Raw genomic sequence first — 23,770 nt, forward strand, 5'->3', positions numbered from 1 at the left:
AGAAAATGCTGGTGCTCGAGAAAGTACGGAGCCTTTAGCAGAAGGAACAGAGCACTTGACCTCCAAGCAGAGCAGCGAGGAGGAGGAGGGTGGGTCACGTAACCAGGGAGGGGTCAGAGGTGGAGGAACAAACCGGTCAGGAAGAAACACTATCTCTCATCATTGAAGCAAGGCTTCTCACAAGGCAAATAAACTCAGTCCTTTAGAAGCCTTAGATGGAAACCTGTATTCTAGCATTTTTATCAGCTGTTGATCTGATGAAGGTATTGTCCCCTTTTCTCTATGGTTTTCACTGTGTATTCTTCCCTTTTTTAAAAAGAAAAAAAAGCAGAATAGCATACTTGGTATGCATTTGTTACACATAGCCCAGACCTGTTCATCTCAGACCACACTTCTGGTGTGGGGACGTATTTTCCCAGCACTTTGCATCTGGTAGAACACAGTTTGTCCCCCAGATAACACATCCAATCATGATTTGCTATTGCTGTGCAGAATGTAGTTGTGCAACTATTATGGTCATCAAGTGGTACAGAGAATGATATAAATCCCTCCCCAGCCCTATGCCAGTGCCACTTTGTGAATTTTTTACTTTGCCATGTCCTTGGTGATGATGTGCTTCCTGAGTGCGCTTCCTCAGCACTGAAGCATTCGTTCAACACATTTCATTAGTTAGCATTGAAAGTTTAAAGAGCAGCATGTCTCTCTTGTCTTCCCTGGGCTATCTCAGAATTTCTAGAACTACCAACCTCAGGAATGGCTGCAGGTCCCTTTTTGGAAACTATTTATTTAACGACATTTGTATACCACTTGATTGTAAGAAAACCTCAAAGTGGTTTACAAAAGAAACAAGAAACAAGACATTAAAATTATCAGTAAAAAAAAAAACAGTTAAAAGCAAATATTTAAAGAACAATTTAACTCATCTGAATGCTAAAAACATCTCGATTTCTATATGTCAGGATAGGCTTACCTAAACAAAAATGTTTTAAGCAGTTGCCAAAAAAAGTGTCTGCCTGATGTCAATAGGCAGTGGGTTCCAAAGTGTGGGTACTACACCATTGCTTTATTACAAGAGGAGGAGACAAGTATTCCATGGCACATGTAACAGTGCCATTTCCGCAAATCCAAATGGTGGAGTGGGCAAATATGGGGCAAGGAGCTGAACCAAAGCCTCTGACTCGCACAGCTGTGCCTCAAATTACATACATCAACTTACAAGTGGCCGCCAGAAGCAAATGGGCTAAATGCAGACAGAGGAAGCAGAACAGATACCTGCAGTCCTGAAATCATCTTCTTTGCTTCTTCCATCTCCTTTTCCAAGTGATCTTGCTGCTCCAGGAGCTGCTCCTCCCATGCAGTCTCCAAGCCTGTGGCAGGACACCTGGCCTGCTGCAACTCTACGGGAAAAGGAGAGCACGTCTCTTCTGCAAGCAAAACAATGTGCTGGTTGAACAACTCTGGGTGGCCAAAATCAGTTCCCTCTGCACTTCAGAAGGCGGACAACAGTATAGCACATGCCTCCGGGTAATTTGTACACTTCCACGACTTCCTGCCATTAACAACAGGTTGCTATGTCCTTAGGTGAAAATTCATCTTGGCAGAATCCTCGCAAGAGGACACACTGTGCTAATCTGAACTAATGTCTTGCTCTAGTTGCGGCATTTGGGAAACTGTAAGGCAGGCACACAGGCCACGTTCACACTAACAGTCTCTCTGCCCCCACTGCCAGGCAGTGCGCCAATTTGCACAAGGCCCAACAGCAATGCTACTGTTTTTCAGGAAGGCAGCTTTCAAGTCACTCCTGTCTCAAAATATGTAATGCCACGTTGGTTCCCGTGTTTATACAGCATCCTACCTGCCATCTTTCCCCCAGAATGTCTTTCTTTCTGCCCATCTAATGCAGACTATAAACACCCTGGGCAAGGCACCTAATCCCTTCCTTCTACATTATTTAGAGATAGGCAGAGCTCCCCCACTAGCAGAGGCTGACAGGTCTGGACAGGGTTGGGCAAAGAGACACCTTAGTTTTATCCAACCCTCCTTCAGCACAGTGGACTTTTCTGTTGCTTTGCCCTGCTAGGATCCTATGCATAGTGACTTGGAAATTAGGGCTACTGAACTTGGGGAGCTTTACTTCCAAATGAGCATGCACAGGACTGCATTTCGGGAGTGGCAATTGTCATCTCAGAAGTTGCCTGGTTCAAATCTCAATACAGCTATGAACTCATTAGATGGGTCTCTGGCAAAATACTATTTCTCAGCCTCAACCCATCCACCCCAAACTGAAAAATGCTCACTTACAGAGCTACTGTAAAGGGTGGCAGAGATAAAGTTGTGAAATGCTTTGAACACTCACCAAAACATTAGAAAAATGCTACATGTTGTATTTGTTGTTGTTATTATTTAAAGAGCAAGTACTACCCAATACTTTTTAAAGAGTCACTCCAAATGACCAACCCCCATTTTCCCAGGCTCTGTTCCAGCTTCTGCGATTATGAATTCAGACTTAGTCAGATGGGGGATTTCAGGCTTTTGTTTTGAGGATCCCACCCACCCACTGCTTTCCTTGAGTTAAGGACAAAGCATCCTTCCCTGTACTGTGAATGATAAAAAGGACTTCTCTGGGACTCCCCCCCACTCCACATACTTTCATAGCTTTAAGCAATCCCCCCCCCCCAAGACCACTACAAATGTGTCCCAGTCACATTATAGGTTTGAAAATTAAGCTCAAACAGGACTTTGCCTGAAATCCTATCATCTGCATGGACTATGGAGCCCTTTGCTGCAGTTTTTCATTCCCATCCTTGTTCTGGGGATCCCATAATCAGGGAGGAGACTGCACTGTTTTTATCTGTGCCAGCAGAGACTTAGGCTGTTTCTAAGGGGATGCCAAGGATGCTTTGAAACCCGGAATGCATTCCTTTGGAACGTTGTTTTTGTACAGAAAACAGGTGGCATACATTTTAGAGATCAAAATGCATGATCTAAACAACATGGATCATTCAAATTACAAACCTAATTACAAACTGCTGTTATCGTGTGGTGGTTAGAGTGACCAACTAGAACCAGGAAGACCTAGCCCCACATCCCCACTTGGCTGTGAATTTCACCAAGTGAATGTGTGCTAGTCAGTCTCTCTCAGCCTAGACCTACTTCGCAGGGCAGTTGTGCAGACAGAGAAAGGAGAACAGAATCTTTTGTGCTGCCCTCAGCTCGTTGGAGGAAGAGCAGGTTAAAAATCAGCCAACTGATTAAAACCAGCATGAAAGACCACGAGGGTGTGGAAACAGCCCAAACCAATTTTCGCCGAAAAAGAGCAAGGACCATCTTCATATTTCAGAGGCAAACCCCAGGGTGTTCCACAGCGAGTCATGGGCCCCTGGCTTTAAAACATCCTGGGTTTACACTTAACAAAACGCCATGTGGAAAGCTGCCCTCAGAAATGCTGGACTGCTGTATAAGAACCAGTGGGTCACCTGGCTAAGGCCAGTTTACCTCTAAGTGTGTCACTCTCGGAGGCAGTATGCCTCTGAATACCAATAGCTGGGATCCACAGGTTGGGAGAGTGCTGTTGCGCTTAGGTTCCGCTTGCGGGTTCCGCATAACAGACATTATGTTATGTTGGCCACTGTGAGAACAGAGTGCTGGACTAGACGAGTCCTTGGCCTGAGACAGTGAGCTCTCCTTCTGCCCCTATTGAGCTTGCTATCTGCAGTTTTAATTAATCAGAGGTACCTTTCCAGTACATTAAAAGTGTTAAAATCGCTTAATCTAGCCAAATAATAAATTAACCACTGCAGCCCTAACCACGATGCAGAGCCAAAGTAAAATCTCAGAGGAAGGCTGTGGCAGCCCAAGTGGTGGACATGTACCTCTCAATTTACCTGGTCAGTTGTTTGTTCCCCTACCTGTTCTGGTATCTGCTTCCTCTTCACGAACAATGTCAAATCCAGCCTTCTCCTCTGAGTGTGTTATACTGGACTCGCTCCTTGCACTGTTCACAGGGCTGGGTGATGCGAGGCTGCAAGGGGGGGGAAGGCAAGCATTCTTTTCATTACAAATTCTTATTATTCCATCAACTTTCTATGTGAAATAAAGTTAGCATGCAAAGTTTGATTACAGCAAATACTGCCCACATCTTGAGAGCAGCGATGGAGTGTAAGAGAGGGAGTGGATTACAGCAAATACATCAGACAGAAATAGGGCGAGAAGGTAAGGTTGATAGAGCTCTGAAGAAGAAGCAGCCCTACCCCACCCATGTATTCGTTGCCCCACCCCATCTATGTCCTAATAAGTGCAGGACTGCTGCCTGGAGGACGTCACTACCTCCACCCACCTCACAAGCCACTCCTGGTTGACAAGTTAATCAGAGGGGGACATTGTACCTGTGAACTGGGGCTGGTAAAAAACAACAACTCATTGGACAGACTTTCAGTAATTAAAAATGGGGCATAATCCATTGGTAAGTTATCCTGCGCAAGCCCCACGGAAATGAACGGGATGCGTGCAAGAGTACAGAAGAACTCCCCAAGGGAATGCACTCCATGAGTTCGATCTCGTATCTCTCTCCCGTTTTGCCCCCCTAAATGGCACCTGAATCTGCTATCTGACATTGTTATCTCACTCTTGCCCGATTAGGAGGCCATGCTTCTGCTGCCAAGCCCATTCCTCACCCTGATATGGATGCTGGCGGCTAAACAAAGTGATACTGGGAGAGTTTCTTTTTGAAGCATACATGAGAAGAGTTCAGAAGGGCTACCACATACCCCCAGAAGTCAATGAGTTTATTCTACACTTACACATCAGGAATTCTGCTCACAAGGGTGGGGGCCATTGCGGTCCTCCATATGTTAATGAAGTACAATTCCCATCAGCCCTGACCACTAGCCCTGCTGGCTGCTGGGAGTTGCGAGTCCAATAACACCCAGAGGACAATGGGCTCCCCATCCCTGGCTTACAAACACTTCTTGGGGCAACTTCTGCCCTTAGGAGTTGGAAGCTGCAAACAAAGGCTGCCCACAGGATCCAGTCTCTCATTTGGTCCTTGCTTCTAAGGGCCTTGTGCAACTAAAGCCTAAAGTCAAATAGATTATTTTTAGCAAATTGTGAACTCCCATGTGGATAAAGATACCAACTTATGATCTGGCTTTAAATGCCTGAACTCAGCTTTTTTTCTTTCTTTTTTAACCCCAGTCCTCCCAGCTGCTTATTCTGCTCCAACCACTCAAACTTTCTTCCCTGTGACCCCACCCCAAATTCTTCTCACATCCATCGCCCAGACAACAGAGAAAGGCATCTGAAACTCACTGACCCATTTAACATGTCCCTAAAGAATTTCTCCTTGCAAGTGTGAGCCAGAGTTAATGTATCATTTTCCCAGAGACAGGAAACAAAAGGTAGAGCATACAAAAGAAAAAGGGGGGGAAAGAGTGAAGAAAACAGAATGGATTAAAAACAAAAATAGAAGACGCCTCCCCAGCCAGCCTGCTTTCCAGATATTCTCAGTACTTTTGAGTTGAATCCCACACCTAGAAAGGCACTCGGTAGGAGGCACACACCGCAGAATAATAATATCAAAGCATCTCATAAACCCTGACGTGTTCTTAGCATGTTCGTTTTAACTCACAGGGCAAGAGCAAGGCTTCATCAAGCTCCTGAGTAATGTAGTTCAAAAATCAAAGTCCCTCCACGAAATCTACTGCAGCTTGGCTGCATTCAAGATCTTAAGACACAGGTTGCCATACTACTAGCCCAACCCAAGAGCTGCAGGCAGGCGGGAACACAAAACGTAAAAGTTGTGTGTTTTGTATATCAACCCCCAAGGAATCAGTGACTTGGGCTACACTGTACCAATGTGGACTAAGGGGCTTCACTCAGCACAGCTGTCAATCCAGTCCTTAGGGATCAGCTGGAAGAGCACAACTGACACACGCATGGATTCTCCCTGACCATGGAAGCACCTTTAGGGACCTCCATGCATAGGAGCAGTATACCACAGAAGAAAAGAAACTAGACAGGGACCCTCAGCATTTGAGGACTACTGTTGGAAACAGAATGCTGGAGGGAGATGGACTGTTGTCCGATTCTTTAAGATATCTGAAAGTTCTTTATAGCTCTCATTCTGTGGGATCAACATGGCAATGACACTCTAGTGACAGAAGTCACACAGGCAGTAGGATGGCCAACTTCTCCTCTTCTTTTTGAAGACATCGCTATTTTGCCTTCGTTAAGACCTGCAGAAATGAAGCCATTTTCCTCATCACTTTATCACCATGCCAGTACTGTATTAGCTTCACCAGTTAAATGTCTGTATAACACAAAGGCATGGAAGCAGGGCCAGTTAAGAAGGTTGCAACCCAACAGGACAGCCCAGTGGAGGCAAAGCAAGATGAAGGGAAAATGCATATGGGAGATGGTGGTACTAAGCAGACACTGCTCACTGGGATGAGGGCAGCTGGGCATTCTGATCCACAGAAATGCCCACTCCATTCGGAAGGATATCATCCATCACACCCTCCCCTAAAGCACCTTTGGGGGTAACACACACAAGAAAACGCTCAACCATGCTTTAAAATGCAACCACAGAAGGATTTTAATAACCACCTTACAGATGTAGCTCAGTTTAATGGCAGTTTCACATGCAAGATAACAGCTCCATTTTACAGTTCTTTGGCCCATGATCTACCAGTGACTGCCATCAGGCCACCTCCAAAATAAATAAAGTTACCAAGTCAAAGAGTGCACCTGAAACCCAAAACATGAGTCACAGATCATCTCCATCATGCATCCTACAAGTTAAGTGTTGGGGTGGGGTTTAAGGAAACCCAGAGTCTTGCTATCAATTCCCTGGAGAATTGTGCATTTTAAGCTGTCAGTTTTCAGATTTTCTTTTAAAAATCCCAATTCAACATTCAACATTAGCAACACATAGAAATTAGGTCTGGGGCATTGAATCTATGGTGCAGGATTTATGGTGCAGGAAAATTATTTATATGCATCATTCCTTCCAGCACTGCCTGGTCCCTTACCTAAAAAAAGGTTAGACATAAGCGTCTAACAAGGGACCACTGAACAGTCTTAGCAACCAAGCCCACATCCCCTGACCGTTCCCACAACCAACCTGCCCCCTCTTTGAAATGACAACAGCCACTGCCACTGGCTCACCATTTGACCTGCTTCCCTCCCATGATCCCCCCTTGACCTCTGGCCTCACAGAGCCAATCTCCTAGGGAGCCTCGGTCTTCCACAAGTCCCAGCCACGGGCATGCCTCGTTCCTTCACGTGCTCAGAATTTCTGCGCCAAGGATGTCGGCTCCTGTCAAACTAGCAGAGAAATGTTTGCCAGGCGGACTCCCTCGCACGAGCCAAGAAATTCACAGCAGGAAGAAGGGGGGAAATTAAAAGAGCAGCTCCGGTTCTTTGGCAGGAACAGGTCGGTGATAAATCTGCAGCCTACGAGCATGGCTCAGGGAGGAGGAGGAGGCTGGACGCTCGGCAGCCGCGGTTTTCGGCTTGGCTCGGTCGCCTGTTGGGTTGTTGTTTGTTTTGCACTGTTGCATTTTGGTCTGACGTATGCCCCAAATCTTTTCAACAGCAAGGATCTCGGTCTGAATGGCAAGTCCTGCTTTTCATCCCATTCTAATCAGTCCAGCTCTCCAACAGCCGCCAGAGAGACCCCAAGCCAAGCCACAGAAACCACTTCTCCAGCCTCGGATCCTATCTCCTGTAGCACAGTAGGTAGCTGTCCCCCGGTCCTCTGTGCCTGTTATGTCTGTGTGCGCAGGCGAGTGTCTATGAGTGCGTTGCTTCTTCCTTCGCTCTCTGCAGCTCCGTCTCTCTCCTGCTGTCACCAGGGCTGTGCGAGGCAGAAACCTATTCTCTAAGATGTCTAAGCACAGGGTGGAGAAGAGGGATGGTCGAGGGGAGGGGAGGGGCTGGGAGTGGAAGAGGGAGGGAAGGAAGACGTGCTTCATGGCCTGGGAAAAAAACCAGCATGATTTGGGCAATTCCTGTCTGAAGCATGTCTGCTGCCTTTCCATAACAGTACTCTGCTTTCCCTCCCCAGAAACTGTGGCACTAAGAGTGTGTCTGTGTCTGTGTGTTGATGAGGATCCAAAGGAAATTATCTCTGGCTATGTCACAGTCAGGAGGATGGGCATAGGAAGCAAAAATTGTCCATCTACACATATTTTTTTAAAAAAACAAACCACCAATAGATTTCAGACACTAATAAAATGGTGGCATGCCTTTTCCTGGCAGATTTGACAAACTGCCTCCCTGATTTTTTTGGGGGGGAGGGCTTGAAATTTCCATTTGGCAACCAAGATGCACAAGGCAGCTTTATTGGCGAGCCCCTTTTTTTATTTAAAACTGCAACATGCACCAAGTATAAATACAGCAGGGTGATATCAAAACAGCAAAGGAATTGTAGACAGACACCCACACCCTGCCACGGAGTTACCACTAAGTATTTCACAACCATCAGAGGGGCCAGTGACGAAACCAAGATGCCCTGTTCATGTTCCACAGCTGGGAAAAGCAAAACACAGAGCCAGGGAGAAAGAAAACAACTTGGGTCTGGCAGTCACACTCTGTTCCTCAGTTACTATTGGCAACAGCTACCATTGCTATATACAAAGATCTCACAGAAAAAGAAGGATGGCAATGAAAATGCACTTTGTACTCTATCCAAAAGAGGCCAGCTACACCAAGGTAACCCTATGCACCCAAAATACCGTAGTAAGAGCCACTTGTATTCAAACTTTTGGTGAGGATGGTAGAGAGATGGTTACAGCCACAATGCTCTAATTGATATACATATCAATATAATGGTCATGCAGAGACCCCAATGAAGTCTGCCTCAGTAAAAGCACATTGTCAACCATCCTGAGCCCTCACAGCAGGGATGCTGGAGAAAAATCCAGTGCCCTGTGCACAAGGATCACACCTCAGAGCAGATGCGGGAGTTACCGGTACATCAAAACCCTCTCCTAGTGCTTGTGCATAGGCACGAATTATTTTACATGTGCATTTTTGCAGGAGGGCTGCATTTAATTCAACAGAGGGCTACACAGGAAGAAGGCAGGTGAAAGAGTGCATTCTTCTGCTCTGAGGGCAAACTTTAAAGCAGAAGAAGTTGCCATTCTTCAAACAGACATAGAGAGCTGCTTGGCAATCATGAAAATGTTACCCCCCCCCCCACTCAAGTCAAAAACTGTACACCAAGTCAGACCACTGGTCTACCTACACTGGTTCTGAAGGGGGGGGGGAAATGAATGCCAGGGGCTCCAAAAAGGTATCTCTAAATTGAGCAAATGGGCATCTAAATGGCAAATGTAAGCCAGTGTAAAGTGACAAAAAATACTAACTTCCATATAAAGTAATGGGACCTGAATCAGTGGTGAGTGGTGACTGACGAGGAAAAAATATTGGGGTCATAAAGGATAGCTCAAGGAAGATGCTGACCCCAAGATTAGAAAAACCGGCAAGGAGGGGACATGATCGAGAGCTAGAAAGTTCTGCATGGTGTGGAAAAAGCATACAGAGAGAAGTTTTTCTCCTGTGCTCATAATACTGTAAGTTGGGGGCATCCTATGAAAGCTGAATGTTGGAATATTCACTCCTAGAAGAGGCAGTGATGGCTGCCAGCTTGGACGGCTTTAAAAGAGGATTGGTGGCAAATAAGGCTCTCGATGGCTGCTAATCATGATGGCCATGTTCTACCTCCACAGCAGAAGGCAGAATACTTCTGAATACCAGTTGCTGGAAGCCACAGGAAGAGAGAGCACTGTTGTGCTCAGGTCCTGTCTGCAGGCTTCCATAGATATCTGGTTGACCATAGCATACTGAACTAAATGGGAAAGTGGCCAGATTCAGCAGGCTCTCTTTATGTTCTCATGCTCTATGGTTCATTATAATTGTATAAACCAAGATTCACAATGCCTATATTCTACCCACAGTATCATGCTTCTGAATACTAGTTGCTGGGGCTCTTGAGAACAAGAGAGCTGGCGTTCTCGTATCCAGTTTGAGGGCTTCCCAGAGGCATCTGATTGGCCACTATGGGAAACAGGATGCTGGACCAGGCGGGCCCTTGCTCTAACCCAGCAGGGCTCTTCTGTGTCCTCCTATTAGCTCTCCAAAGTTTCAGGAAGAGACTTTTCCCAGATCAGCTACCCAGAGCTCCGTTTTAACTGGAGATGCTGAGGACTTTATGCAAGGTCCCTCCCCTGTCAGGGGTGGTGTGTCCTTTATGTCCCATGATAATCCTGAAAAATTACGACCCACTAACATAGATTAGAAGCCCAACTTCACCTATGACACATTTGAAAGGCCAGGAGAGAAATATCCACCCTTTTGCCACCTTCACAGTGAATACAACAGAGTGGTTAAAGAACCATGTTAAGGTGTAACTAATCTGCAGCTACTGAGTCTATGACCTAGATTTAAAGCCAGCACCAATCACCTACATCATCTTTGGAAGCATCATAAATTGCCTTGATGCTGACTTAACTTGAATTCTCCCTCTGAGTGGCTGTGCCTAGCCTGCAGCCATTATCTCCCCTTACCAGCTTGGCAGTTACGCTGCAGTTTAAACAGGCATTTTCCATGTCTGTGACAGCTCTGGATTTGGTAAACCAGTACCAGATGCCTTTATCCATGACAGGCTCAACAGCCCACCTCCTTTCACATGGAACAAGTTGTGCATCTGGCACTGCTGGGATGGAGACGCACACAAGGTGTGGGAGAGATGGAGAACCACTCTGCAGGGTAGCCTGGATTTGATGTCTCAATCTGGGACACTGCGGTGGGGATATAAACAGCATTTCCATATCTGCTTCTCCCCCCACAAAACCCTACAGCACACAGAAACTACTGTTTCCCCCTGCAATAATGGACACAACTCTGAAACATCTCCCTCCTTTTCAACCTCCCCCTTGGGTCCCGCTGCTGAGTTTCACAATGCAGCTTCTGCCCTTTGTCTGTACACAGTTACAAAGCCAGCACACAAATCCACATTTAACGGATGGAGAATATCCCCCATTCTCAAGACATTATGATTGAAATCTAATTACACATCACAGCACAGTCCTGGGTTTAATTAAAAAGCATTTTAGTTCTAGCTTGACATAATCTCCGATCAATTTCCTAGCAGGTTGTCTGTCCTTCTGCCTGCTTCTCAGCCCTACAGGATTAGGAGAACTCTGGGAAATTTGCACACTAGATCAAACCTGTCAAATCTTTGGGGGTCTTCTTTTCTCTTGCAGCTATGCTGGGGATACAGCACCTGCAGTGGGGAGTCAACAAGGCTAAAAAAAAAAGTATTTGGGAAGTTCACACAGCTTTAACACCATGTCTCAACAGAAAACCCAGTCTGAATTTGGGTTCCCAGTTACATACTGAGTTTGCCTATAGATCCAATTTAAGGTGTGAAATGGACAGGGTAAAAAGCACCCAGTTTCTATTCATCCACAGCCACCATGTGCCCCTATTACCTGGCCTTTGATACCCAAGATGTGTGTTTTCAGGACCTGCCCTATTCATGTGACTGCAATTTTTAAAAACTGTTTTTAATAGTGAAATTTAAATTGTCGTAACCTGCCCTGGAATCTTCTGGTGAATCTACTACTACTACTAGGCTCCCAACCAACACTCAGACATGGACTTTGGTGAAAGTCAACAGGAAGGAAGTTCCTGAACTCTGGGGCAGCCACAATAATGTAGTGCTTAGACTGCCACTATTAACTATGATTATTAAACGAAACCTCCATGTACAGCAGCAGGTGACTAACCTGTGGTCCTCCTGATGTTGTTGGACTCCCATCAGCCTCAACTAGCACTGTGAATGGTGGGGCATGATAGGATCTGAAGTCCAACAACATGATGGGTACAGCAACAGTATACCTCTGAATACCTGAAGCTGGGAACAAACTAACAAGCAGGGAAGGCCATCAGCTTCAAGCCTTGCATGTGAGCCATCCAGGGGAATCTGGCTGGCTGAAAAAGATTGGACTAGAGGACGCTAGTAGCACAAACAAGACAGTTCTTGTGGAACACCTCTCCTCCTGTCCTCATTATTCAATCAATGCACAGATGACACAATAAAGGGGTCAGCAAACTTTTTCAGCAGAGGGCCGGTCCACTGTCCCTCAGACCTTGTGGGGGGCCGGACTATATTTGGCCAGGGGGGAATGAATGAATTCCTATGCAGAGATGCATTTTAAATAAAAGGGCACATTCTACTTATGTAAAAACACACTGATTCCCAGACAGTCTGCAGGCCGGATTGAGAAGGCGATTGGGCCGGATCCGGCCCCCGGGCCTTAGTTTGCCTACCCATGCTCTAGAATACAACAGGATATAAGGGGCGAGGCAATTTCTGCCATGGGTTAGGCCCCACAAGAAACCGCCATAGTCTGTGTGAAGCATGAACATATGCCAAAAGAGCTGGGGAGCTGGGGAGTGGGAGTGGAATCCCAAGTAACATTCCCAAATAATGGAGTCAGCCCATTGCTTGCTTCCAGAATCCTCAGCTCCTGATTACCAGAGTTATGGCATACTTTAGGTCAGGAAAAGAGAGGGGGGGAATGTTGCCAATTAGAACAGCAGAGGGAACTGCAGGAGGCAAATTGTAATTACCCACCCTGGAATCGGGCCAGGCTCTGTGGGCCAATCACTCTAACTCTTGTGAAATGTGCCATGCAGTTTTTAATGAGATCACATGACCAGGGATTCCATTTACTTCTCTTTCAAAGGGTATTTTTGGTGGCACTGTCTCCCTTTGCCCCATATATCAGAAACGCAGGGACTGGCACAGTTGCTAGGGAAAGGCAAGCAGTTTTTCCTGCCTATATCTTCCTGGGCTAAGAGGCATTCTGCCTCCATTCCTTACCTTCTCACAAGGTGATGTGCATGGGCTGGTGGTAGAATGATAGTGCCTTAGGTTAGGGGAATAGAAAGAGCTGTTCTATAGGAAGAGCAGCTGTACACCTGTGGGCCTGGTTAGGTGATATGTTAGCTCCTTCTCTGTTTTGAGTTACAGTCGGCTGCCTTGGAGCATCCTATATAAAACATCTTATTCATTCCCTCTAATATGCTTGGGTCCAGGGATTGTCACAAGAAGGACCTCTGTCTACCAATCAACATAGGCTCCTTTTTAAAAATAAAATAAAATAGGGGAGGCGCAAGTCATGCATTTCTTGAATTAACAAGAGTTCTAACAAAAGTTGAGAATCCCTGACTCCACCAGACTTTTTGAAATATCTGTATGCATGGGAGGTACACAGAGATGGGGTTGAAACGAGCCATACTATTTTCACTGCGCGTAACAGCACACCTCCTAGGATTATTATTATTATTTTAAGCACACCACCGCAATCCAAATCAGTGGGCGTTTTAAGTCTGAATGAATGTAAATGAACTGACATGCAAAAATGATGAATGCCTGTTATTCCATCTCCCTTGTCTCCCTTTCCCAAACAGAACGTGAGTGGCAGAAGGCCCAGGAGAACTATGTGCTTTCACTCTTGTATTTAACAACTTGCTTGGCAGCTGCGGGAGGTAATGAAGAATTCCATGCAAGAGGGAGTAAGTGGCGGAGGAGGAACAGATCTCTCCACCTCTCTTCCACCTGTCCACTTGGTCTCTGTACTAGCTGCAGAGAAAAGGAAGCTGCATCCCTCCTCTGCCAGCCCGCATGGTAGAAGGCATTTTTAATTTTTTTTTTTTACAAGCCCCTTACCAGAGTAAGATGCCGCATTTCTGTTACTTGCTGTAGAAAAGAGGGTGTCTTCTCCTCCATGGCTAGCATGGAAACACATTTAAAATACATGGTTCCCTGCCCCCACAAAGAACCCTGAGAACCGTAGCTCTGCGAGGGGTAAGCTACAGTTCTCAGGATCATCTGGAGGAAGCCATGTGTTTTAAATGTATGGTGTGCATGTGACCTAGCTCCTTAGGTAGTTAAAAAAAAAAAGTGTGCTTGTTACCTTTCTGTGAAATCATTAACAGGCTAGTGTATGTCTTCTTTTTCTATTCTCTGGTGGCCATTATGACCTATAAGTTTCTGTGGTGCACAGCTGTCTTGCACGTTTCTTCCCATATTAATGAGAGGGTTGCAAAAAAAAAAAAAAAGGAGATCAGGAGAAAATTTTGTTGGTTTCTTGCTGAAAAATGCATATCTGTTTTTAGCAATTGGAATGCTGTAACTAGCTATATGATTTATTTGTGTATCCAGTTTTAATGTTCCAAGACTATGCTAAATAATTCATCAATTAATTATTTAATCTGGTGTGGGGTCTACACAGAGTCTGTCTGCAACAGAAGCTCCAGCAAAAGAAGAAGAGATTGGATACAAATTCTACCTTTGCAGTAGAAATACCATGGCATGGGACACCCTTTTGAGGATACTGCTTTTAGGGTGAGGAATACAAAGGTGAAATCACATCTATGTGCAACAGCAGAAGTGACAAAATACATTGTGTGGGTCACATCATGCTGTTCTGATGTGCAGATGACCTCCCAATTTGCATTATTGTGTTCACAGCTGTAGCCCTGTAGGCCTGGCAGAGAAACAAGGAATGGATTCTGCTGCCTAAGCTGCATAGGCACACATGGCACTCGTTTTAGACTTCTTGGTTGGGTCTGAGTAAAAATAAGCCCTAATTACAGTCAAGCTCCACTTCCTGCAAGGTCCTTTTCCCAGGGGCCTCCGTCTCAACTACTGCCAAGGCTCAGACCTCAATTAGCTTGTGAGGTTCTCAGACAGCCATGATAGCATGGATTTTTATAGCGCGGTGCAAGTACTTTGCCCTGAGTTTCAGTTCCAAGGGAGAGCACCCGCTATGTGGACTGTGGAGAGCTCTTACTTTTCCACCACAGGGGAGTTGTGGGAGGAAGAGGTTTTCCACAAACTAACTACGTGCTGAACTGCACCAAATGTGAAAATCCAGAGGGGTCCATGGGGTTTGAGGATGGAGAAACAAGAGAATGAAAAGCCTGGGGTGATGCCAAACAATAGATGAGGCATCATGGTAGAAAAAAACAGCTGTAGACCACAGTTCCTTTCAGTCAAAGAAAGTGAGATTTCTTGCTGTCTCTCTCTCTGTCTGTCTGTCTCTTTGCAACTGACTCCATGACTTAAATCAGCTTCACTCTGCTCAGCTGGCCCACAAAAGGTCCCTGATACAGGGTATCAGGCTTTCTCCACCATGCCGTCAAAGGTTCCTTCCTTTTCTTGTGTCTCCCACAGAGAGAAGAAAGGCGCTTGTAAGCACCGACATTTTACTGTGCCCTGCAAAATTTTGCACCCAAAGAGAAAATGCATGTAATAGAAATCCAGAGGCAAGTGGAAAAAAGCCCAGCGAGCAGAAAATAGGACGCAAATTGGCAGATGCAGGCAAACTGATTAACACACAACGCTCTGAGTTCAGAGGGTTTGCTTTCTGATTGTGCAATTGTGAGGGTATCAACAGTGACTGAAGAGCAATGGCCATCACAGACAAAGCACTTGGAAGGAATTGGGGGGGGGGGGCAATTAAGAGAACATATTTGGGAGGTGGGGAAGGCATTTGGTAGTCTTATGCTAAAATTCTGAGAGAATTGCTAAATTCTAATGAACATGAGCACAGAATCTCTCAATTCTAAATCCAGAGAAACAGTATAAAAGTTAGTGCAATTTAAACAGTGTGCTGCTGCTGTGTGTGTGTGTGTGTGTGTGTGTGTGTGTATAGTAAGAAATATTTCTAGCACAAACTAAGGAGGTAAAGGGCAAGGAGTAATATACTTGGGGAATCTGTGCGGCATGGGGCTAAAAGCTATGGGAGAAGGCAAAGAGCTAGACTGTGCATGAAAGCACCACAACATAACTACTCAAAAGCATTGGGAATGCTTTTGCTTTAGGGCCTTCAACAAGCAGTGTCTGCTCTCCAATACATACATATTCATGAAGTCTAGATGAAACAAAACTTGAGATTCTAAAGGAGCTAAATTCTGCATCAGACTAAAGATTCCATGCAGCTCATCATGCACATGGAAAATAGCCTTACTTGTTTTTTAAAAACCATTACAGGACCAGCTTCTACAAAGGGTAGATTTGGAAAAGCATGGCGGTAGGAGCTGCAAGGAGCAAATTTAGTACCTGGAGGAGTGGGACTCTGAAGGCACACTTTGCTGCCCCTCGTATTGCTGTACCAGTGCTCGGACACTCCAGTACGGATGCTCAATCTCTTCATCCAGGCTGCTGTCTCTGAAGATTAAAGACCGCACCATGAGCAAGGACAAACAGTGTAAAACAACAACAACAACAACAACAACAACCACCACCACCACCACCACCACCACCACCACCACCCTTGGCTTCAATTTAGGCTAATGAGGTATATTCATAGGATTTGGTTGGCACTGCCTCCTTAATGAAATGATTTTAGAATGTTGTATCATTTTACTGTTGTTAGCCGCTCTGAGCCCGGCTTTGGCTGGGGAGGGGGGATATAAATATTATTATTATTATTATTATCATCCAGATTTTTAAAAGGCACATCATCACTCCTTGCATATAATTGGTTTAAAGATGTGCAATTTTTTTAAAAAAAACTGTTGTGCCATCAGCTACACAAGACAAAGCAAACTAAACAAATGTTGTAGAAAAATGGCAAAGTGGCAACTGTGGATCCAAAGAGAGAAGTAGATAGGTTAATGGTATGAATGGAAGGGGCCAGGTCTGCAATCCCACCGGCCTGTGGAAATACAAGTCTTTAAGGCCTTTGTTAATCTCTTCTCACCAGCCTACAATTCCATTCGCTCCTTTTAGCGGCTCCTGATGTTACATTTTTCCGTCACAAGTGTACCTGGACAATCCATACCAGCATGCTACTAGAAAATGGCAGTTGCAGAATGGTGTCAGCAAAGCATATACCCCCAGGTATCTCAAGAAAGAGAGCCAAGTCACATGCTACAGAAAAAGGCAAAAAAAAAAAAAAAAGCCTTTCCCACCCAAACATAAACAGATGATGAGTCAATCCACTCTAGGGAAAACCCATTTTTGATCAATTCTAGATATGTCAATGAGGCAGAAACTTGAATATCGGAAAAACTAATCAAAGGGTGTTTGTTGGAGTTCCAAATAGCTCACATTATCAAAATGAAACTGAACAAGTGAAATGAGTTACCTCTGTCTGTGCCGGAGAACATCACGCCCCAAACGCAAAACATCCTGGCGAACATCTGCCAGGGCAGCCACTGCACCCTGGGCAACAGCAGCAGCTGACTGAGGCCTGTGATTGGCTGATGACAGTCCTGTTCCTGCCGAGTTCTTTCCCATCATGCTCGATGGAGTCTGATTGGCAGCTTTACTTGAGCCAGGTTTAAAATGAGCAGCTAAGGCAAGGATTAACCTCATGATGCATTTCAGGTTCCCATCAACAATGTCTATAAAATACAACCAAATACAACAAACAATGAGGTTATTTGCCTGAAACCCAGCATGACTCAGTCTGGACAATTGTTGCAACCATATTAGTATATTTATATCCCAACTTTCTGGCACCATGAAAGTCAAGGCAGTGTATATGGGATTCCCAGGCTCCAACCATACCTAACCTGCTTAGCTTCAGAAAGGTGGCTGCACCATGAGTCTTCAAGTCCATGGCCTGCCTTCCTTATCCACTGGCAGGTGTAATTCAACTTATACAGAGCCCTGATGCTGTTATGATATGCATTTCTTGCTCCCAAGACCGCCTCTCCCCATATGAACCGACCCGGACTCTGTACAGTGTTAGAAACTGAGTTGTGAAAGCTAGGAGCTAAATGACACCTTAAACCCTGGCAGAATCCAAGACCAGGGAGAAGAGTCGGTGGAAGAAGATTGGAAGAAATTTAAAGACTATCTACAGAAATATTGTAAAATTGATGAATGTTAGAATGATGTTGGATAGAAATTAAGCGGTTTTCAGCTGTAATATTATAAGGGAATATGAAAAACGGGTTATTTAGGTAAAAACTTAATGTCATAATATTTTAAAATTAAAGACTAGGATAAACAAAGAGGGTAGGGATTTGCTGAACCAACAAATCGAATTGGAATACAAAAAAGGGAGGCGCGAGGAGGTCCGGGAAATAAGCTAATGAAAAATAAGTAATGGAAAGATGGAGTTGATTTTAACCATTTTTTTTATTTTGTATTTTTTTTCTTTTTTTGTAATACTTTGAAAATCTTAATAAATATCTTATAAAAAAATGACACCTTAAACCTAGGTTGTGGGCGCACGGAATCATTATTATTTAGGGAAGTTTTTAATATTTAATGCTGTATTGTTTTTAACACTCAACTGGGAGCCGCCCAGAGTGTCTGGGGAAACTCAGCCAGATGGGCGGGGTATAAATAATAAATTATTATTAATCATTATTATGTCCAAGCATGCTTTTTTTATAACAAGAACGCAAAGCTGACAATGAATGAACCGCAGCTAAAACATTCTGTTCATTTTTCACACTGTCTAGTCCTTCCCGTGCCCACCCTCCTAATATTCTTAAGAGGGTCTCTTCTCCAGTCTTCAGAGAGTAGTTGGAAGTGGGGAGGTAGAAGAAGGTCCTCCTTTCCTTCCACTCTGCAGTTTTAATCTGAAATCTTAGGCGCAGTACTGCGCCCAGAGCTCAGAAACTAATTCCCTGTTGCAAAATGCACCTAGAACAATGAGTGTTTTGAACACAAGTGGTCCAGAGTGCAGCAACATGAGAACGAGCTTTTTCTGCAATGGCTCCCCGCTTTTGGAATACTCTCCCCAGTAAGGCTTGCCTGACACCTTCATTGCATATCATTAGGCTCCAGGCAAAAACATTCCTCTTCTCCCAGGCCTCTGGCTAATTAAACAATCTATGGCCTTTTAAACGGGGGGGGGGGGGTGATCGTTTGTTATTGTGCTATGTTTGGGTTTTTGTACTGTAAACTGCCCTATGAACCTCAGATGAAGGGTGGTATTTAAATTTGATAAAATAATGAATAAATAAAAATGCATAATAATGTCTGGAAGACCCAGCTGAAGCACAGAAGGTTTAAGGGAATCCAGCTTGCAGCTGCCACTTTTGGTAGCTACACCCATTAGAACTTTTGAGAATGTAGCTGAATAAGTGACTCAAAAGAAAATCAATTACTGCCACCTACAGATCAGGCCTTTAACTGCATGGCACACTTCCAGGTTTGCTGGATGGGAAACTATCTCATCATAATTATGGGGACACTTTCCAGGAAGCAAGCTCAATTAAGGCCAAACTATACATTCAGAGCTATCACATTTTATTTTAAGCAGGTGTCTGCCCTGTTCACATATAAAACTGGGAGGGGAGGGGAGTCTACTTCTAACTCAAAAAGAAGCAGCAAAATCTAACCCACAGGTTATCACACATCCCTACATAAATTTTAAGCAATGCATTGAAATGGGCAGTTGCAACTAACTTGTTGCAGGCAATCTAGATTTCTTCCTTCAAGCAAGGGCTTGCTTTTGTTGCACTGGTTTTTCTTTTCTTTTTTTTTCTTATTAACACTTTATTGTCTTCAGAAAACAGTACATACCACATACAAAGCTAGGAAATGATTTTCTAAGTTACAAAGCATTGTACTTTTAAAGCACAGATATCTGGATGTGGGGGAAATGCACATTGCTAAGGCATGCTTTTATACTGCCTTTTATGCTGCTTCTACAATTGTTTTAAATTTGTTGTTAGCCACCCTGAGCCCAGTTTTCTGAACCAGGAAGGGCGGGGTATAAATAAAAATTTATTATTTATTATTATTATATAAGTGTCACAGGCACCACCTAACTGAAACTCTTGTGAGAAAACTTCTGGTCCCATGCTCACACCATTTGGGGATTTATTTAGTTTTATTGATTTATAAACCACTGTCGTCATCCACACACACACTACAATCCTCTAGAAGAATGTGGCTGGGGGGTAAGTGTTCATTGAATGTTTAGATAAGCCCAAGGAAAACAAACTGCAGAATCCCTGAAAAAATCTAACTGACACTGTCTGTGCGGATTAGCAAAGCTGCCGCTTTTCAAGTACCAGCATTAACGTTAACAGGTGAACCTCCTGGGAATATTAACAAATCAGTCTGCATTTCGGATGCCGTACCTCCAGCTGTGCAGTCTTCCTCCTAAGTGCAGCCAGCACTCTTCACAAACCCATTCCTGCCAGTGGTTGTGATTGTGCTCATGACAAAATTGCCAGAATACAATGGTATCACTTCTATCCAGGCAGCTGAATAACTTGTTCTATATTATTTCAGGGGTGGAGATATCCCAAGCCCCAGCCCTACCTCTATCCTGCTATCGTCTGGTCTTCATTGAAGTATGATGGTGCACCCAATTTCCTGAAAAAGTAGCTGGGCTAGGTTAAGCATAAGGAGTTTTTACCATGAAAACCCTATTTATCGTTTCCCAGGATTCCACCTAAAATTGTAGGAAAACCAATCTTGGTTAAAAAGAACAAACAGATGGTTTCCCAGGGTGCCATAAAAATCTGAGGCCTGATGCAGCTTACATAAAAGCTGGTACAAACTCTTGGGTAACATCTCACGGCTTCTCAAGAACACGGCTGTTGTCACAGAGAGTCCACTGTTTCCCCCAATATGTACAGAGGGTTCCCAGCTGACATCTGCAGCCTGCAGGGCTGTGCTCTTCTCCTCCTGGAAACAACAGAAGCCACTGTGCCCCTTGTCACCCACACCCAGTGCCTCAAGGTAAGCAGTATTTCCAACGAGAGCACTCTGAAGCTCACAAGACTGGGAGAACGTTTCTCCCGATTCATGTGATGTTTGTGACTCATGTTGATGCCAGAGGAAGACGGAAGAGCATCAGGCTTTGCCTTTTATATTTCTTTTCCACTGAATGTTTTGTTGTACTCAGCAATGGAAATGCTGGCAAACACGGCTTGCAAAAAGCAAAGAGGAAGGTGAATGCTTGTTACTACTGACGTGCAATGCTATTTCATTGATTTGTATACAACAAACTAAAGAGCCCTCACCTTTAGCTGATGTCTGGTGCATACGAATCTTTTTGGATGCCACGAATTGCAAGACTTTCTCCACATTCTCCCTCATTTCTTGAGGGCTGGCGGGGTTGACCTGCACTCCATTCAGTTTCTCTCCAGCTGTGGAAGAGACACAACCTAATTATCAAGAAGAATGAGCTTGTGTGACAGTAACTGCCTACTGGAGCTGTTACAGGTGGAGGGGAATAGTTGTTAGCCTCAGCAGCTGCTTCTCCTCGGAGGCAGAGGGGAGTACAAGCTGTGATTTCACCATCCTCTTAGGGCACTGGAACACTAGAATAAATAGACAGAGCTCGTGCCCTTAAATGCAGCTGGCAAAGAGGGATCTTTCATTATCTGCTGTATCAGCTGGATTCAGTCATGTCCTCCTGCTGGCAGACTCCACCATGTGGCCTTTGAAAAGAGTGGCATTATCCCAACAATCGTTATGGCAAACCCTACTATTTCCTCCTTATAAATAAATAGTGGTATCTCAGCAAAGAAATTAGTACCCAAGGAAGCCCTGTGAAAAAATAAAATCACAGTTTAGACATACTCTCATTGTTTGGCAAGGATACCTACCATGAATAAGGCATTGGTCAAACATGGCCTTCAGGGCAAAAAGAGATATTATTTTCGTTCCACTCCAATACAGTGGTACCTCGGGTTACAAACACTTCGGGTTACAGACTCTGCTAACACAGAAGTAGTACCTCAGGTTAAGAACTTTACCTCAGGATGAGAACAGGAATTGTGCGCTGGTGGGGCAGCGGCAGCGGAGGCCCCATTAGCTAAAGTGGTACCTCAGGTTAAGAACGGACCTCCAGAACGAATTAAGTTCATAACCAGAGGTACCACTGTACTGCTTAGAACTTACGTTTGCTTTTTGGGCGGGACTAGCACTTCTACAGCCCAATCCTGTGTGGCCCAAAGAGAGGTAGAAGAGAGACCTAGAACTGGGAGATGAGAGGACCATCAACAGCCTACGAGCTTCCCCCACCTTCTGAGGGGCTACTTAAGACATGAACACCCCGATGAGAGGCAGGTTAAAAGAAATACAAGGTAGGGAATTCCTGCCATCCTGAGAGCCCCATTTCTCATCTTTTAAAAAAGTATACTACATGTCAAGCCATCTTGGCAGAAAGGTGATATACAAATGGAATCAATCAGTAACTCCTACCCTTGTTTACTTAGAAGCAAGCCGCACTAAGTGCCAGGGTAAGTAATAGGATGGCAGCAAACTTAAACTTTTTTGTTGCTACTAATGCTGCCTTTATTCTCCTAAAAACATTTTAAAATGCTTCTGCTGGTGTATACCACCATTGCTTTTTGCTGGTGCTTTACCTAAATTTATCAAAGCCATGGAGCTGTTTGGGAAACTTATTTTCAGCAGGGGCTGGGGCGAGTCTGCTTTGTGGCTGACTTGTGCAAAACCTCTCCCTTTCCATCATTGACTTCTCTCAGCCGCCTGGACGCTGACTAAGGATTTGTATTGAAAGCTTTGTTTGTACCATGATTTGGAACAGCCAAAAAAGTTCCAAACAATCTTTACAACAGGTTAGAAAGGCAGCCTTAAAATAAATTCCTGCTGTTTTTCTACTCCACCATAAGCAGATGCATATAGCTCATTGCTGTGCCATTTTGTGGGTACTCATTTACCACTCCCTACTAATGAAATCCCATTCTGTCTCATCAATATATGCAACTCCTATTCTGCTTTGTAAATGACAAGAAAAGATATTTTATTTAAGTTTCTAGAGTCCTAGCGGTATGACTGGCTCTTCCTAAATGCAGGCACTACTACTTCTAAATAATAATAATAATAGATCTAGGAGTAAAGGAAATCCTTTCATCGCTTCCCTAAAACGGTTCTTGGCTCAGGTTGTCAGTCATGAAAAACATTCTGGCATCTATTGGGACACATATGGAAGTAAGGAACGTTTGCTTCTGGGATTCACAGGTTGTTCTCTTCTGACAGGGGATCGTGGAGACCTGGTTGCAAACATCTTGAGCCTACGTGAAACTAAAGAAGCCCTACCTACCCACCCCTCCTGTTTTGTTCTGCCATTCCCACCAGCAGTTTAAAGATTTATCCTTAGCAGTCCAAGCATAACAGGTACTGGGGAGCTCCTCTCAAGGGACAGTGCAATGGAAGTGGAGCAATATTAGATAAATTTCTGGTGAAGTGCTATCATGGATTTATTATTTTATGTTATTTTACTTTGGAGACAGAAGGCATGAACATAGTCTTCCTTCACAGCACACTTCGGCCATTGTGCATCACTTTAGAGTAGCTTCATTCAAGTTACGGAGGAGGGTGCAGTTGAAAACAGCCCTGACATGTTTACAATGAGTGTCTTCTGCCCGCCATGTTACTGACCTACGATCTCAATGAGAGAAGCCAGGACAACGCCATCTCGGAGATCATGCCTCAGGTCCTGCACTGGCTTAACTGCAGGCTTCTTCTTCAGCTGTGAATTCACCCAGGCCACATATGCTTGCAGCTGTTGCTGGAAAAGAGGAAGCAGTACACCACACCATTACCATCTTAACAGTTGCTTGAGAACCTTCGCACAACTGCATCCTTGCATGGGGGGGGGGGAAGCAACAAGGCAGCAATCCGAAACACCATGTCCATCCTGACATACGCAATGAACTGCACATGCAAGGGCTCACCCACTGACTTTACACTCAGGTGTTCAGCAGTTCACAAGAAATGATGAGGAGACCAAGGAGCTACCCC

General features: G+C 44.6%; 1 protein-coding gene and 1 long non-coding RNA gene across 17 annotated transcripts in view; one reads left to right on the plus strand and one right to left on the minus strand.

Annotated features, from left to right (window-relative positions):
- The window catches only part of DIXDC1 (DIX domain containing 1), an 81,123-nt gene that overhangs the window by 18,857 nt on the left and 38,496 nt on the right, over window positions 1–23,770 (minus strand). For 8 of the 15 annotated variants that reach the window (XR_014520368.1, XR_014520370.1, XR_014520371.1 and 5 more), the window contains 6 exons: window positions 23,408–23,537; window positions 21,022–21,147; window positions 17,169–17,427; window positions 16,139–16,246; window positions 3,909–4,021; window positions 1,273–1,424 (listed from right to left, as the gene is read on the minus strand). Coding sequence is in view for 11 of the 15 variants with exons in the window: in XM_083481009.1 (XP_083337135.1) it covers window positions 1,273–1,424; window positions 3,909–4,021; window positions 16,139–16,246; window positions 17,169–17,427; window positions 21,022–21,147; window positions 23,408–23,537 (888 nt within the window). In the remaining 4 variants the exon portion in view is untranslated. Of the gene's footprint in view, window positions 1–1,272; window positions 1,425–3,908; window positions 4,022–7,164; window positions 8,080–16,138; window positions 16,247–17,168; window positions 17,428–21,021; window positions 21,148–23,407; window positions 23,538–23,770 lie in introns of those variants that run through there. The other 7 variants (XR_014520369.1, XM_083481014.1, XM_083481016.1 and 4 more) reach the window with 3 other exon arrangements.
- On the plus strand, window positions 7,646–16,063 carry LOC310696083. Of its 2 annotated transcripts, XR_014520394.1 has the most exons (3): window positions 7,648–7,733; window positions 14,307–14,419; window positions 15,251–16,063. It is a non-coding gene; the product is annotated as an uncharacterized lncRNA (long non-coding RNA). The 2 variants fall into 2 exon arrangements; XR_014520393.1 differs by lacking the exons at window positions 14,307–14,419; window positions 15,251–16,063 and adding an exon at window positions 8,110–9,260 and having other exon boundaries at window positions 7,646–7,733.

This window comes from Podarcis liolepis, assembly GCF_965112155.1.
Source record: "Podarcis liolepis genome assembly, chromosome: 16".
Lineage (NCBI taxonomy): Eukaryota > Metazoa > Chordata > Lepidosauria > Squamata > Lacertidae > Podarcis > Podarcis liolepis.